Source organism: Rhyacophila brunnea, unplaced genomic scaffold, assembly GCF_057557595.1.
Source record: "Rhyacophila brunnea isolate RB1 unplaced genomic scaffold, BYU_Rbru_1.0 scaffold_21, whole genome shotgun sequence".
Lineage (NCBI taxonomy): Eukaryota > Metazoa > Arthropoda > Insecta > Trichoptera > Rhyacophilidae > Rhyacophila > Rhyacophila brunnea.
The window spans coordinates 34369079-34382610 of NW_028232871.1; the positions used below are offsets into that span (position 1 = coordinate 34369079).

The 13532-nt window shown below is 32.2% G+C and overlaps 1 protein-coding gene across 1 annotated transcript in view; it reads left to right on the forward strand.

Annotated features, from left to right (window-relative positions):
* Positions 1–4736: 4736 nt before the first annotated feature.
* The window catches only part of LOC147070978 (organic solute transporter alpha-like protein), a 56165-nt gene continuing 47369 nt past the window's right edge, over positions 4737–13532 (forward strand). Inside the window, exon 1 of the mRNA XM_085948802.1 lies at positions 4737–5075. Coding sequence (XP_085804928.1) covers positions 4907–5075 — 169 coding nt within the window. The 5' untranslated portion in view covers positions 4737–4906. The remainder of the gene's footprint in view (positions 5076–13532) is intronic.

Here is a 13532-nt window from a genome sequence, read left to right on the forward strand (position 1 = left end):
CTATAGCAAATTTAGGCCTAATCGTCCGTCTTGCAGTGCGATATCGGTTGACATTTGGAATTAATTTATAATTCATAATCCAAGTATTTCCAAAATAACTTTACTAAAATTTACGAAGAGCTTTCGCTGTACAATAATTGACGTACTCGAATACGAAAATTGCATGTATAACAGAAATAAAGCCTTTTTCATGTCAATTACAGAATAGTACCGACCTAAATATTTGTTTATTGAGGTGATGGTATCTGTAATTTATTTATGTCATTTACTATTGATAATAATATGACTATGACTTAACTCTATCCGGTTAAAACAATAGCTTTTTCAGTTACGTAACGAAATATAAAAATACGAAGATGTGCTTGATATCATTTTAGTGCGTGAAAACTATAATGTAAGAGAAAGTGTTGTTAGTGTGTGGTTTATTTAACGTTTATGTGCAAATACAGTTTTTTTTTTTTAGAATTATTAATAACCATGTCCTTGCTTTTTCATACAAGGTGGTTGCTAGTAATTTTGAACAATCACAAACACCCAGGCTTTGAGAAAAACACATAAATATTGTGTCTCCTGACCGGGTATCGACCCCAGGAACTCTCGGGTAGAAGCCAAGCGCCTTAAGCCGCGTTGACACGGTCCAAGTACGATCCAAGTACACTCGGATCGAGTGCCATCCAAGTGACAGCTTCATACTAAATATTCCTATCCAAGTTAACTTGGATGAGTAGGACGCGGTCCAAGTAGCTTGGATAGGAATAATTAGTATGAAGATGTCTCATACGAGTGCACTTGGATGGCACTCGGTCCAAGTGTACTTGGATCGTACTTGGACCGTGTCACGCGGCTTTACGCACTGCACCACGAGAGCTGCCGTGCAAATATAGTTAATATTAATTGGTTATTTTACAACAACTTCTTCTAATTTTTTTAAAAATATTATCTATAAATAGTCGACCTATAGAAGTTATCGTAATTTAAAAAGAGATATCAACAAGACAAAATCAAACCATAAGTGCGAGTGAGAAAGCATTCGACCGCGTATAATGCGCTTTAGAGTAAGATATTGGCATATGAACGAATAAGTTAGGTTTTACGACGTGAAGCCGGTAATTGTTAGTTTGGGCAAACACGAAATATATAGTTTTGTGCGAAATATAAAGTATATATTTTTATTTAATGTATTAGAAAGTGTGGTTAACTGTTTAAAATTGATAACTATGATGATAACTGATAACTGGTTTAAATTTGGTAGCCCGAGAAACAAGGTGGTGATATAACGTTTCATGGGTAAGTTAATAATAATAAAACTGAGGTTGTATTGCGCATTATACGCAAAGAAAACGGACGCATAAAACCCGACAATATCTTATCTCTTTAGTTATTATAGCTCTGAAGATATGTACCTACCTAATAAACTATTTTTTATTCAACGAGTAATTCAGAAAATTTAAGAATGTACTACATATAGAAATGTCATAATATACCTACCAAATTTAATACACATAAAAATCTTTTAAATTTATTTACTTATGGCTTTATTTTATTTTTTATTGTCGGGGAGTCTCAAAACCAGTCAGTGCATTGGGCATCTACGTCCCTAAGCCTGTCATTGGGAATAGGTCAGTGATTCCCAAGCAGGGTTTCGCGAGAATTCGCAATAGCAGTCGATAATACTACAGCTTGCTTTCTTTTTTGGAAATAGAATACAAAAGGTTAATCGTAGCCAATATTTGAAACAATAAATAGTTTTGATTAATTCAGTTGTCAGTAATGAAAGTCGACGCCTACTATGCAGTGTTCCTTTATTTTTGTAAAGATGTTTAAAAATTTCATATTAACGGTAGAGTTATAACAAATTGTTGATTTATTCACTTTTCTCATATTTATTGTTAAATATGTTTTTATATAATAAATGTAGGCAGCTCATGATCAGGGCACTACATTCTAAAGGGGTAGCAAATAAAGGAATATATTTACAACCTTATTTTTTTACAACCAATCTCGTGAGATGTAATTTTTGTGCGTTTGTAAGAAATTATAAAAATAAATTAAGATTTTATTTGCTTGTAGACTTCCGTAGATAACTACTCAGAAATAATTAGGCAACTTTAGTAGGTAATGAATTTACGTACAATGTGATTTTGAGACTAATAATAGTAATGGTTGAGTTCATTTTGAGTTCGCTAATGATGGCGCCATCTTTACTAGCTTACGCGGCTTTTTGTTAATTAACCCCCTATGGACATTGATGTATCAGCCAGGTTGGGATTCCTTAAGATTTTCCAAAACATTTCGAGGGTTCTGCCAAACAAAATTATTTTCGAATCGCTTGGTTAGGTAATGCTATAATATCACTATATTCCTACATGACATGTACCCTGCGTAAGCCGACTCAAGTACAAGCCGATGCATTCGGAAACTTCCCGACGAATGGTCCTAACTCTCCTGCCCTTCCCGCAGCTATCCATGGGTGCCCTATATAGTGCTTATACTGACGTGTCTCTCATGCTCACTTGTCAGAGCATTTTTATTTTTATTGTATCTTAAGATGGCGCTGACCCTGCACATCTGGACAAAATAATAATAATAATTTCAAAGTGCGTACAATCTATTTTCGCAGGGCCGTGAAGAGTGCAATTGCCGCCTGGGTGCCAATCTATTAAAAAAAAAAACAGGATTAACACACATTCAATTATGGCATACCAACTATAATATATTACCCACAACATATATGATCTCCCTTTATACCGCACCCAACAAACAGTAATGACAATAATAATTACAACTCTAAATAAAGTCAAATGTAATATATTTAAGTACCCAAGCGATAACTCAGTTTATAAATTACCATGAATTATCACCAATTTCCACCAAGCCGACTATCTTGAAATGACTTCTACAGTGTATTTGCAACACGTTTCTTGTGTACTTTTGTTCAAAATAAATTTGAATTTAATTACCATCGTTTTAAAAACGCACATATAAGTGTGATCACCAATAAAAATAGCATTGTGGCTCTTCATTGAGTCAGAATCTAGAATCTGAAATAAGTTTTACGAAACCCTGTAATTCTGCGAAATAAGTGTTAAGCGACACGAATGGAATTTGAACGAATTAAACATTCCTACACACATAAAAAACTGTAACAATAGTCACTAATATATTATTATGTTAGTATTCAAAACTATACAGATTATTATCTGTATTAAAGGTCGACCATTACAATCAAAATATTATTATTTTTGATAATAATTTTATTATAAGATTATAATGATATAGGTTATGGGATAAACTGATATGAATCACGTCTTGGCCCTTCTTTTACATTCAGATATCTTGTGGAAATGACGAGTTAAAGTGATCGATATATTATTTGTTATTGGCATATTATCTTGATATTGAATTTTGATTATCTGATCGATTAATGAATATTTCGTCGCACTCGAAAAAATGCATATCACGCTGAAGTATTTACAAAATTCAATGATGTATGTTTATCAATCCAAGAAAAATCGTAAACATTTTTAATTCGAGAGATATAATATTTTAGACGCATAAGCATTTGATATTGTCCTATTCAAACTAATACAATTCAAATATTTTTTTATTAAAAAAACTGATCAAATTGCGCATATCTTTAAATTTAGGGGACGTTTTTCATAATAATTGGTCAACCCGATTTAAAAAAAATATACTGTCGAACTTGGTTACTGCGATCACGGAAATAGCGAGATCTCGGATGTAATGAGGAAACATTCGTTGGCATTTTAGTTTATGACTTTCTCCATATATTTATTCACTTTTATAACGATCTACTTCTCGGGTATACCGAGCAAAATTGTTAATCTGTCGATCGTTTAAAAACAACATTGTCAATCTTAAGCAATAAAATCTGACCGGGAAGTTAACTAGACCGATGCCGTCGGGATCGGATTACGTTTATGACACTAGTCTAAGTATCCAATTGGTGTTTTCACCGACAACATTGAAAAGGTATCCACGCATATGGTTGAAATTGCATGTAAAAAATCCATGCTTTGTGAAATCAGTAGGTACCTACCAGCGCCGGAGGCTCAACACTTCATTACAATAAACAACTTCTTTGTAGTTTATGAATGCCATGCTTGTGTCGGGGATTTTTACGATGGTTTTCATATTTTTTTTGTTCTATGCTTAAATAGAACGTGGTGCGAAAAATGAGTGATGATGAGAGGTGACAAATGATTATAGAAAACGATATAACGAGTAATGCTTATACGAGCAAATTCAGTCGGTCCCATCTTCCTCGTAATAACCAAGTTCGACTGTATCTACCAAGCGCACTATGTAAAGATTGTAAAGCATATAAATCAAGATAATATACTTTGTAATAGCATATGCATGGTACATAAGATACATTAAATGTATCTAATTTAGATTTACTTATCTACTTGCTGTTTGCTGTTTTGTATGTGACTTTGTTTAGGCATTTCATTGCAATGTCACATCGACGTCCGTCGTTCAGTTGTCTGGCGTCGTCTGAGTTGGCGACGCCAAATTTTCTCATTCTCAAACGTATTATCGTGTTATCAAGTTATATAAAATGTCTATGCTGTTACCCCTAGAAAAATAAATATATTAATTAGTAAGCAGATAATATCTAGAAGTAATTGAAGGACTTCGATAATATAGGATTTTTATGTCAACGAAACACTTTTGAAATACAGACGTAGGCATAGGTAATCTTAAAAAATATAGCATAGCTACGTAATTTAATATTGACGATAATCAGTGTAAAATTTGAAAAAGATATACATAATATTTTAAGTGTAAATGGTTAAAACAATTTTGATAATTATTATAGCATATTAAAAGAATGAATTCATAAAAAAACTAACCAGTGAAATATTAGTGATAACAGTTAACCATGGAAATCACGTTTGATGAAGGGTATGACCAGAATGCAAAGGAAGTGGTGGCCAAGCACTTGGGAGGAAGACTGGGGCAACCGACGACATTCGGGAACGGCACCAGCATTCCTGATCGCGACCTCTGCCACGGAGAAGGATTGCCCGATGTATATTCTTACATATCAGGTAAGATATTTTTCAATATTTTTAAAATAATTATTTATGTTAAACTAAATAATGACTCAAACGCCACAATATCCAATATTGAGATAAATATGTGGTTTTATTCTGAAAACTAACATCAATACCTTCAATAAAACGCAAGTTAATAAAAAATATAAAATTGGGTCACAAAACATAATTCAACGGATTCTAACAGTGGGTTATAAATCGGTAATAAAGTGTCTAGGTATGTGTTTTGCAACAATATGAGATATTTCATGCGAAATGGCTTTTACAGCGAGCGATAATTTGTATTACTTATGCATCTTTTTACGTTATGAATGATAGCAATAGATTAGTTTTTTATGGTAAATGTCGTCAAAGTATTATCTTTGTTTGTTTAAAAACAATATGATGTTACTAATTATTATAAATGTGCGTATTTTTTAAACAGATTTCTCTCATAGTAATAATTTTAACGCTCGGGTTTTTATTTGTTTAAAATCTTCAATTTCTAATATTCTAATACAATTATTCTATAATAAGTTGTTCAATGGTGCATAGGTACATATTAATTTAAATATTATTATTATTATGCAGGTTTTTCTTGAAATTTTAATAATATAACGGAATAGATAAAACTGAATTATTTACCATTTAAATTATCTTTTTTCGATGTGAAGAATGTGGATTATAGATCGGGGGTTATCAGTAACGAGAGTCACAATCTTATAAGAAGCATAATATTATGTTTTTAATGAAAAAATTTTTTGCAGATACAACAATATTTCACTTACAATATAAACTTATATGTCAAAAAAATATCTTAATAATACAAATATATCCCTTAAAAATGTTTACAGTTCATTCAGGCTTTAACCCAAATTCAAAGAGAACCATCTAATTTACGGAATTTGAACGATTTAAATGATAAGTTAGTTTTGACTGCGATATATTGATATAATATTTAAAATTATTTATTGCCATTTTTAAGTAGCGCAACGTGGCATGGGAAGGTGGATGTTAGGCATTAACCCAATGGATAAAGCAGTATGCAAGTCGCCATATTAGTTAGGGCGACCACTGGATAAATGCAGTCATAGAACTGCTTTAAAACCCGCTGGAACGATGAACTCATCATGTTGGCTTTAAGTAAGTGACCAACTAGAATGTAAGCAGCCAGGAGCTTTCGTCAAACTCAAACAGTGGATCGACCATGGTTGACGATGATGATAAGTTTTAAAATATTTTGTAAAGCTCCTCTTTCACCTATCTTCACTGAGGCTGGTCTGAGTTCTAGTATTTGCAACAGTGGTAACAATGAGGCACAACCAAGGTACAAATAATTCAGCTCAGTGTGCCATCACTGTTGGCATTATTTTGATTACGTGTACTGTAATAATTGCATTATTTAATTTTGCAACATTAAGTAAGGAAGATATTTCAACGTTCATACACAAAATTACTGACAAAATAACGACAACTATGAGGTATTAATTTTACTGTTGACTATAATATCCGTTTTACGGCATCAGTAGCTAGTTATAACTAATGATTATCATGACATGGTATTGCTTCAATATGTTTAGAACATTGCTACTATATTTGTCACTCTGAAGGGAGAAGTGGTAGCTTTAGGTACTTCCTCTTGATTGTGAGTACCTATAGGCTGATATCGTCTTGCTGGGTTCTCCTTCGGTGACATATTGACAACAACAGCTGATGTTTGCAGAGAGAAGCGGTGTGATTTATTTTCCATAGTACCGAGAACAGGTTACAGCATAATATACAATAATAAATACTTATAATATAGTAATTTTACTGAGGCACATCGCTGAGTAACCGACGTGCCGAAAGACAGAAACGAAGTAAGTTCCCTAATCGACAGAAAAATCTGCGATACACCACCAATTTGTTCTAATAGTAAAAAAAGTCACTCGCGGCTCTATTTCACTTAAAAATATTAACATTTTAAAATAGTGCGATGCAATTTGATGTGAGATGAATTCAGTTATATAATTTTATTTAATAATTATTTTCAGTGTTTCTTGCACTGGCTATTTATCCAGTACGGCGAAGGGCTGCATGTTACTTAGCTACCACAAAACGGGGTTGTGATCAGTGCTTCATAATAATATGATGCCGAGTGCCGAAAACTCAATAATTCATGTAGATTTATTTATAATACAAAAGAAATGCTATAAATTCATGGAATATGTACTTTAATTTCACCTTGTGGAACCATAGAGTTTCCCAGGATACTATTTGGGGAACACTACTAACTGTCGAACATCACATTGCCTTTAATCTTGAGATAGATAGAGACCAGACAAATATCCTGTCCTGGGGATCCGCTTCAGGATGTGGGGGCCATGACCTATTGCTTTCTTTATTAAGTATCAATAATATTATTAGAAGTTATTCTATATTGGATATAATATTATAATACAAAAATGAACTGACAATATTGTTTGTGAGGAATTTGCAAGATAATACAGATACCTACATACGAGATGACAGGGTCACTTGCATCATTAATGACTGATCCCTATAAACTGATATGCATATTATTATGTACACTGATAACTATGATATTTATAGTATCCGGAAACTGTAGGAAATATATTAAATAATACTTTAATATTGTCAATTGTGTAATTTGTAATAAGACATAATTACAAATTACACATAAATACACCCACGGTGGCCGCGCGGCATAAGCGTTGGACTACAAAGCCGTGGGTCCCAGGCTCGAATCCTGGGTCTGGCAAGTACAAAAATTGTTTTTCAATTTGTGTGTGTCAGGGTATGGACCTAATAGATTGAGCAAGTGGCTGACATCCATTTCTCGTAAAAAACAAAATCTGTCAATACAAACCTCCACTCTGTGGAGGCCCATATGATCCTATCAGGATCGGGCATGGTCGAAAAAAAAAAAAAAAAAAAAAAAACATAATATAATAGACTGGTGGTTTTTAAAGTATGCGATGCAGGCAGCACCTAGGGGTGCCGCCAAAAAAATCATATAATCTTTACTCAATACGTTGAATTACAACTCACTAATTTTTGCTTATCGCTATGGTGACCAAGTAATTGTACATACTATATTTTAGGCCAAAGTCCATTATTTTACCCCCTGTACTTAAGCTTGAGTTTTCTTGAAAAAGAAACGGAAATACAATGCACACGTAAAAATATGGATAGACTAACAAGGAGAAAAAAACTTCTACGTGAATCTAATTCTGTAGGATTTATTTTCAATTAGTTGGTAAGAACATGCCTATTTAATGCGTCCAGTATAAAATGATGAAGAAAGTAACCATTAACTTGTTATATAACATGGCTTTTCGCAATACACGGACGGGGAGAAGTTTTTCTAGCCACTGGCAAGTCGAGTTATAAAACCTAAGTCAGGGATCAGAAACTTATTTTGTTATTAGAGATGTTATTACTTAAAAGTTATTATGTTCGCCACAGTTAGCCATTCATGCGCTACTCCAGTGCATGTTAGGTACATATGGACGTTCTAGTGACAAATTGTTTCTAGTGTGCGCGGTCCAATGCATTTCTTAATGCGTGTGAGAGTATGCGGACAATTTGATACCAATATTTCATAGTTTACACTTTTCCTTGTCATCGCAGTATGCGCACAACGCATGAACACTTATTACATTGCAACATTTATAGCTTTGGTGTATACTGGAAACATATAACTCAGTAATATGCATATGCTCGAAAGAATTTTAAAATAGTCAAAAATATTGCGTCCTCACTTGACTAGGAAATTTTATTCTTAAACACCTGATTATAAAATATGGTTCTTCCTAAATAATGTCACTTACAAAAATATTATAAATTCCGACAACAAATTATATTTTATTATACCCTCTTCATATATATATTTATTTTTAAAATAATAAAATGAAACTAATAATATTATGTTTGCTCGTCAGTGGATAGTAATATTTTGGCATTTAATATTCAGACAATCGGTCTTAATTATTAATTCAGCAGAGAAACCGAAACATCGACAACCTATATACTGCCCTGCTTAGTAAAATGAGAACCCTTGTTTAAAACTACTTTTTTTTTTAAATATATACTGTATATTTAGATATTATGTCAAAAAAATCCAATAATTTAAGATAATACAAGAAAAAATGTAGTAAAACTTGGGTTCTGATTTCACTAAAACCGAAAACACCGTTTTTTTACTTGGCAGAGCAGAATAAGATACATCAAAAATCACGAGAATATGTAGTGATCAATTCACCATCTCAGACATCTCTATAATACTAGATATGCATAATATTTTTAATAAGATAAAATATTACTGCGTTCTTCTTGCAGTAAGGTTGCCGACATCTAATTGTATAATGTATAGTAATATTATTTATGTCAAGACAGTATTTAAATAATCATTCAGGGCATTCGTTATACCTACCTAATTAAGTCAGTAGGTACGCTGGTACGTAAATCAATGTAGGTATGTCGTGGAATCTGTAATCCGTATGAATCGGCGATCACTTAAGTGTATTTCTGAAAAAAATATTTTTAACAACTTGTAATGCATTGTAAAATAATATAATTTCAACACTGGCACTACACATGAAAAATACTGGAAAACGACGTTAGAGGAAACGTTCTTATCTACATTATAAATATGTATGTGAAGCTGAAAAGACTCATTGTCAACGTTACCTCTAATTTTGATATTGTTTGTGCAAATCAGAACCTTGTCTGAGCAGTATATTTTATACATAAAAAAACTGATTTTGCGTAGGTAGATAAATGAACTCGTTAAATTATCTTGCCGCGAAGGAAGCAGTAGTAGTTCTTGTGAGAAATGTGCCAGTGAATAATTTTCAATTATCAGTAGGTGGAATAAAATATTGATTATTGTTTAGTCTATTTAGGCAAATGAAAAATCTGATATTGCATATTTACTACTGTAAAAATTAAATCTGTGTACGGAGGTGGAAAACTTAATACACCAGTATAAGTTGCCTGTTTATGCTGGTAGATATATCTAATTTTGCACGTTTTCATTTCGCATTGCGAAGTCATTTGTAGCAAATTTCACTATTATTGCCCGGCTTTGTCAAAACCGCAAGTTTTTTTTAACTAATTTTATACCCACACGATTTTTAGATTGATAATTAAACAGTTAATTTCATGAATTGTTATTATTATCGTTATGCCCAATTCACGAAGTTTTAGAATCCGTGTAGATTTAGATGACATAATATTAATATGATGATACCTAATATATTTAGACACGTTAGCACCCTAAAATCTAGAATGCCAACACTGCCCTTCTTTTAATAGTCAAACGTGACTGGCGTGGAAATTGAAAACAGGATTATTCCAAATGAATAATAAGTTTTATTCCTCGGAAATTTCTCCTGTCGAAGAATGCCATTATTACTCGAGTCATCTCGATGAAGTTACCGCTAGCTGACTTTCTCTCGTAGACGATGACATTTTTACTATTACGTAAAATCGGCAAGGAATCTCACATTGATTATTTAACAGGAAAAAAACTTCATCAAAGTCCAAAACTCTACACGTTATCTCACATTCACATTATCATTAGTGTTTAACTGAGAATGTGTGTCGCTTCCTTGTATGGTTAACCCATAATATAAACAGGCTTGCCGTACATCTGAATTGTCCGGACTTGGCAACCCTGTCCGGACATTTAAAGTTTTTTTTTTTAATTTATCATCATTATTATTTATCCATTTTTTAGCAACACAATATTTTTGTGAATGCTCAAATTGCAAAGAAACAGTTTTTAAAGAAAATATAGTGTATTCATGTAGACATTATCTCGCCACGTGGTAAAACAATGAAGTAAAGTGTAAAAAATTCAGTGCGTTCTAATAATTGAGAATAAAACGAAATGGAAGACGAGGATAGTATATTAATAATTAAAAAGTAAAACAATTCTTACTCACATGGTTATGAGTAAATATCACACGTGTGTATTATGTGTGTACGGTTCACTGGGAAGGAAGAAAATAATGAAATTTTACAAAACAAATTTTTGATGTAGGATCAGTAAATTTTTGTCTCCGAATCGATTATTTACTCTTTTATATATATTTTTTACATTGTTTAGAAATACTTAGGATCGTGGTATAATAATAATGTAACCATGATTAGTAAATTCGGTGTTATGTAGGTATTGCCAAGTTACTTTACGATCTCAAACGTATTTTAAAGCATGTTATCATTAACGAATAATGAACCTGTTCAGATGAACAGATAGCTCAGTCAATAACAACAAAGTACACATAGCGTCTATTTATGTAACGAAAGGCGTCACTGTGAAATGGCGTATTTACGTAAGCATAAGCGTAATGCAGGCTACTTCTGATTTTGCTATTATTTCCCTGCGATTATTCTATGAAGAAATTCATCTATTCTCTCCCCAACTTGGCTGCGCATGACGTTTTATCCGTTTACCGTGTGGATTTTCGCTTCATTTTACAACGTTTTTCTTAGCTCGTTTTCTTATTTGTATGGTGGTTCTTTGTCCGGTACAAATCATGCAATTGATTTTTAACTAACTTCTAGACTAGCTAGACATTTGAAACTTTTAGAATATATCAGAACACGATGCCAATGCATTTTTTAAATACTTTTAGCCATCTTTAAGTAGAATTAAATTCATCTTCAGTTAATTCAGTTTTGTATGAAAAGTTATTTCGACACCATTATTGATTGCTAGAGGGGTCTGGCGTCCTAGCAACTAAATTATTAATATATACTATGGAAATCAATATGATATGACATGTCAAAATGAAATTTCAGTATTATTTCTATCAAGTACAAACTTTTTTGATCGTTTAAGCTAGTCAAGTCAAGTTTACATGATTCAACAGAAAATTTAAAAACGTTGTATATAAAAAGTTCTTTTTATCTTGTAATTTTTTTACTGAGGATTGCAAGGCTTGTAGCATCAACATTTTCAGCAGATTTTTTATTTCTAATATGAAAAGACACCGTTAAAGATGACCGGGTGTCCGGAAAAATTATGGCAACCCTGCATATAAGTCGAATTAACTAATTTATTTTGCAATGGCCAATATTAACTTTTCACACTTTTTACCACGGTCGTTTTGTTACCTGCTTAAGTTGTGTAAATAATAACAGTTTCAAAAGAGTGTAAAAACGGTAATATTATAAATAATCCGCTTTCTATTAAGTAATTACATAATCAGGTAAACGCCGTAAATTTCATCGTTTTGATGCAACGTAAATTAATGTAATATTGTATGAAATTACACGTTGTTACGTTACGATGGTACGTAGCTATAATATAAATATGTAATTATATTAAACTGCTACAAAGTTTTAATAAAAATTGCATTCCGCATTGTCCAAACAGACGCGATTGGCTAATGAGTAAAATGGCTTTATGGCTATAATATTATTATAGTCGTACTTAGGAGATTGATTAGTTAAAGTGGTGAAGTAATAAGAACTCTTGTAAAAAAACGTTCCGATATATTTTTGATAAAGTTACATAGTAGTCATTATGAAGGATGTTGAAAATAATTGCCTGATTTTCACGTTTTGCTTTGATTACTTACACACATTTGTTAATAATTGACATTTTAGACCAGTGGTTTCCAAACTTTATCTTACTACGCCTCCCTTTTAAAAAATCAAATCTTGGCGTCTCCCCCCCTTTATTTCATTTAATAATACAGACACCTTTTTTAAATAGTCAACAATGTAGGTACCTACTAATACAAAAATGAAAAACAATTAAATTAACAAGTTTTCACTACTTATATTAGTTATATTCATTTTTAAATTAATTTGTCTTTCATACGACGAATGTGCTTGTTTATTAACACAATCAATTTTAATAGTAGTCAATCCAAATTCTTCATCGTTCATGCATTCTATCATGGCCCCACATGCTGAAGCGGGTCCCCAGGCCAGGAACTTTCAACCACATATTTAAAATATGTAATATCTTGAAAGAAAGCTGCGCTACTTTTTTTCACTATTAATTAAATAATGTGAAAAGTGCTTTAGCAAACTAACCAAGAACTCGGTAAATAGATTTTTGTTTGCTTCAATATATCTGGCGTCGAAAATAATCATTTAAAAGTGGAGACATGGCGAACTTACTTTTTTGTAATCTTGCTTTCCAAAGCTCAATTTTTTTATGAATGCCTTCAATTTGTCTTTTTAAATCAGTGGTCCTTAATGATTTATTCACTCATTTTTTTTTAATTTCAACCAAAAAGACAAGTTTAAGAGCAAAATTATCGTTCCTAAACAAATTTGCCTCAAATTTCAACATTATGATTTGACCCTTTTAGAGATAGCCAGCGCGCTTCACTATATTATAGAAGTGAGGTATTATAAAAAAAGTCTCCATGTTTTCAGACAGGTTTGCAAACAACCATTTATAGGACTGTTTTTTGTGTAGTTTATAACTAGCGGCCGTTTTATAAA